We start from the raw sequence: 5,026 nt of genomic DNA on the forward strand, positions 1-5,026 counted from the left end.
AACTAAACTAAAGTAAAATAAAATGTACACAGGTTACAGTGTTCATTTATCTCTTTATCGAACTTAGGCCTAAAGTTAAAGTTTTATAAGGTATGGCCTATATACAAGTGGATTTACACATTTCGTTGTCTACAATTACAATTCATTTGTATTGTGCTAGAAATGTTATATTTAAAGAGGTACTGTTACTATAAAGATACTAATTTGGCCAGAAATATTTTGCGGGTCACTGCTAGTTAACTATTAACACATTAGTGAAATTTTTTGTGACTAGGATGTCAACAAAATTCAGTATGGTATTCCACATTAAAAAAAGAGAACATTATTTTTTTTAAAACCAATATCTTCAACATAACTCATTGTTGAGAAATTATATCTTAACATGTTAATTATTAAGCTCAAACCATATTCACCTTGATTCCAAATGTAAAAATTGTGATACACAGTTTGAAGATTAAGGCTAAGGTTAGTAATCCCAAAGACTTATGCACACCTGGCCCTGCCTCAGCTATCTCTATCCTGCTGTTAACATTTGTGAAGTTCCTGTTGTAATCACTGAAAAAGAAGTATACAATTTTTCACTCACCATGGGATAATACAGAAAATAAATTAATTATAAATGGAATTTAAGCTTCCAATTTCCAGCCCCCTTTTATTCCAAGGGTTACATGGCAAAAGTGACTATGAATTGCAGGAACATTTAAAGAGGATTTTACATCAAAAACAAATTCTACTTATTCATTTTGCTCATCAGAAATGATGTAATTAACACTTCCTCTCTTATTAAATGGAATAACACTATAAAAGAAAATAACTGTTCACTACACTTTTACAAGGACTAGAAAATCGTTAACACTGAAATATTGTAGATATAAAACAGCCAGTGTTAATTCATTGGTAACACACTCAACCAATTTTTTTTCAAAATTAAATTTTTAGTCTACATCAAATTACAGTTATCTAAAAAACATTTCAAGAGAGTCATATATATTTTGATTGAATAAGTCTAAATATACTCCTATGAGAAATTCTTTTGAAGTTTGTAAGTCCTAAAATAAATTACAATTAGTTCAAGAATTTTTTAAAAATGGTTTCTTTCTCAACTCTGACTTCCAAATGTTTTCAATATCTCCTTAAAGAAATTTTATTCCATAAATTATTAGGTTATTTAAGACATATTTTTCTAAATTTATTTAAAACTTTTTTCCAATTTTAAATGAAAAAAAAAAAACTTCGAGCAAGGTAGATCACCCTTATTTGTACACTATGTCTTAGTTAGTTTTATTTCACATAATTACAACTTTATTGCTCAAGAATATGTGTGTGTGTGTATATATGGGGCACATTACTACTTTATTCTTAAATTAATTAGCTGTTAAGAAACAGCCAACAGCAGATGTTATTGTTGAATTATATTGGTAGATTCTCTACATGTAAGAGATGAAACAATTAATAATGCTCAAATCTTCTATAACTGGGTAAAGTTAGTTTGTTAACTCTTTCAGCACAGGCTTGCTCCCTAGGACTGACCTCATAACCATTTTGTGCTTCTTATAGTTATCATGCTACAACTTTTATATCAGTAAGCATATGTTAACAAAATCTGGCAGACTATCAGAAAACATTACAATGCTTTCATATGCAAATTATCAAAATTTTTTAAGTCTTAAGGTCTGTAAGGCAATGTTTTTCTCGTGCCTTTTTTCTCTATTCACATGTTGGATAGGCAACATGCAAAGTAATTTTTATTTTAAGATTAAAAATACTTTTATGCATCAGAAAATTTTCAAATGCTTCTCAAGAAAAACTTTATATTTTATCTGTTATTTTCAGTAACGAATCTCTGCACGGGTTCAGTCGATTTGACCGATCTTACATCCACCATAAAAAAAATTAGGAAATAAATATAAATCATTCCTCTTTCATTCTAGAATGACAACAAATTATGACATGAAAACATAAATGTTTAGACTAAATAGCTTAAGTCTCATAACATTATACATTTATATATATTTATTATTTTTATTATATTGACCTTTCAGCCATGCCTGGCTAACAGTACAGAAGTTACAATGATGCGGCACACGTGCACTCATGTTACCATATCCAATAATATAAAACTTACCTTTAGTCTTTACAAAGTAACTTGTCTTGGCTGTGTTTTAGTATATTAGTATTTTGTAAAATACAGTCACATTTCAATTGTTACTCATTACATATGTATATAGATTATTGCAATTTAGAGATAAGTTCTTAAACTTATTTTTCTTAAAACATTAAATGGTAAATAAAGAAGTAAAGCAAACAACTATCTCTTCTAGTTACAACCTTTGTACTCTGTTGCTGCTTGACATAGGTTGCTATGCTTTTTAAAATTTTGCACATGGAGGATATGAGACAAAATACTTTTTTTTAGGTTTTATATATACAATTGAATAACCAATATATCATAAATTACTATATCGATACCATAGAATTCCACTATAATTTATCAAGCTTAGTAACTAAGCTGTATTTCAGTCTAAAATAATATGAAATTTCAAGCAGACTAAAGACACGACCTACCTCTTTCAAATCTTGGTTCGAAAGAAAGTGATGGTGCCCTAAGAATTTAAAATGGTTAAGAAAGCCACTAAGGGGACATTCTGAGCTTTCGATTGATCATTCATGTCATATACAGAAGTAAGTGTATATAAGGGCGTGTTTCCAAAAATGGAAAGAGGTGGGTGGGGCACCACTGTGTTTGATTTATTACATGAGCAATATCTTAGCAAAGTGAAAAGATAAGAGGTTCTTATTTTATATTCTAGCTTGCCAATATCAGTAATTTGAGTTCCTAATTTGTACAAAACTATGGACTTAGTATTTTGACATCACAAACATCTAATTTGAATCACTGCCTTCTCAATTTCAACTCATTGTTCTGGCAAGTTAAATAAGCTGATAATTGTAATAAACAAGATTTAAGATATTGATCAAAGCATTAGTTTATATTTGGTGGTATATTAAAATTTGTGAATATAAATATTTTGATGAAGACATTTTAGTTGTTCCAGGATTCTATAAAAATAATCTTTACTGAATATTATACAAAATAAAACTGCCTACTTGAAAAAAAAAAATCAAGATAATAAATAAACAATTTTGTTTGAAGTTTCATAAGAATTAACTTCCTCATAAAAATCTATCATTTCTTTCAGAACTTACCACAAAAGTGAAACATCTGCTACACCACACTGACTGAACAACAATTTGATAAGATCACTGGTGTTCATGCGAGTATAAGTGTTTGGAAAACTGATAATAGCAGTGATACAGGCGATAACAAGTACCTAAAACGAATAAAGTTTAATGTTTAAAAAACATAATCGTTACAAGCGTAATTCTTTGCAATTCAAAATAAATAAACATGATGAAATTTAAGAAATTATGAATTTATAAATTTGATACATATTAATTTTAATTCTTACCTAAAAATGAATACTTGCAAATATGTAGTTTTAAAATTTTGCTTTGAAGTGGCAGTGAAGAAATTGCTGTGTATTTTAATAATGAACTCACATAAAATCATGAAATAACATGTAATGTTCACTTACCTCTGTTATTGGATACTTCCCCAACTGAGACTGCTTCCGGTAGCTGCACCACCGAATATTTCCTTTGATAAATATGGTTCCTACAAGACCCTGTAAACCAATCATACATAAGTTAAGTTCTGCTACTAAAAACTCACAGCAAATATACAAGATTTTATTTTAAATACACTTTTTGTTCTTTCATTTCAACCCAAGATCTTTTCCTCAATCAGTGGCTTGGTGGCAGGGATTGGACATTATAAAATCCAGAACTTATATTAATTTGGTGAAACTTATATAGGAAGTGGCATATGAAGAGAAATGATGACTATAATTTAAAGTTTCCAATTTGAACAAATATTGATTGAGTTATGACTAACCACATCATCAGCAGAAAACATGATAGTACCTCTTATTGCATAATTGATGAGTGTACTACATAAGCTTTCTTCTTTGCTATTCATTGCATTTGTTTTTCAGACCAGAACATATCAGAACTTCAGCAGAGGGCTCTAAGTCCCATCTATCAAGCCCAAATGAGCTGTGCCAAAGCTAAAAAAAAAAGGTTTAGTGCTGACAAAAACAGTAGACATAACAGTAGACATAACAGTAGTAGCATTCTACCATATCAGATGATCAAGAACAAGGTCTCCAACCTCAAACAGACAATGAAGAAAGGTTGCATAATTTATTTAAGAACTAAAAAAAGAAAATAAATTGGTGTGTATGACCTCTCCAAAACTGTGTCTCTTTGACATGGCTCCTGATCAAAATATGTTACCATTATGTGGCAAAAGATTATGTATGCATCTTAGAGTCTAGACATAGCTATAAGCAACTGCCATTGTAATTGAAGATACAGAGTGCCAAAATAGAGAATTTTCATAGCTCCTTGGTTACATGACAATACATCTGAAGTTTTAAGTAGTTTTTAAAGGTTTCTTTTGAAATAAAAGACTTAAAACTTAGATAACACAAAACTTTGAATCATAACATACATTAGAATGTTAATTTCATTCACATAAACTGATAAAGGTGTATAATTAAATTTTGAATGTAACACAATGAGTTGCACAGAAATTAGTTTAAAAGGGTACCCATTGCAAAATGGTTAATATTCTAAATAATTTTTTTTTCTCTCTCTCTCTCAATATGGGCTTGGTCAATTTGTACTTGTTTAAAGTCTTTATAGATTTGATAATACTAACTTTTAATATAGTGTGAATATCTTCACGAAATTTGGCACTCTTTCAGTAAACCTTATAAGTCTCTCACAGACAAAAAATCATATTTTTAGTGAAGTGTTTTTAATAAACTAAAAAAAAGATTTGTTCGTTAATATATCGAGTATTTGTTTTGAATAGTCTGTGTGCAAAGTGATTTTTATGTTAAGATTAAAAATACTTTTCTTCATCTCAAAAATCTCAAATTTCATTTGTGTAATCTCTAAT

At 29.1% G+C, this 5,026-nt stretch overlaps 1 protein-coding gene across 8 annotated transcripts in view; it reads right to left on the reverse strand.

Moving 5' to 3' along the window:
* LOC106459727 (H(+)/Cl(-) exchange transporter 3-like) overlaps positions 1-5,026 on the reverse strand; it is a 91,813-nt gene that overhangs the window by 26,237 nt on the left and 60,550 nt on the right. For all 8 annotated transcript variants that reach the window (XR_002610617.1, XM_022386258.1, XM_022386257.1 and 5 more), the window contains 3 exons: positions 3,597-3,686; positions 3,208-3,332; positions 414-555 (listed from right to left, as the gene is read on the reverse strand). Coding sequence is in view for 7 of the 8 variants with exons in the window: in XM_022386258.1 (XP_022241966.1) it covers positions 414-555; positions 3,208-3,332; positions 3,597-3,686 (357 nt within the window). In the remaining variant the exon portion in view is untranslated. The remainder of the gene's footprint in view (positions 1-413; positions 556-3,207; positions 3,333-3,596; positions 3,687-5,026) is intronic.

The sequence above is a fragment of the Limulus polyphemus genome, unplaced genomic scaffold (genome assembly GCF_000517525.1).
Source record: "Limulus polyphemus unplaced genomic scaffold, Limulus_polyphemus-2.1.2 Scaffold653, whole genome shotgun sequence".
Taxonomy (NCBI): domain Eukaryota; kingdom Metazoa; phylum Arthropoda; class Merostomata; order Xiphosura; family Limulidae; genus Limulus; species Limulus polyphemus.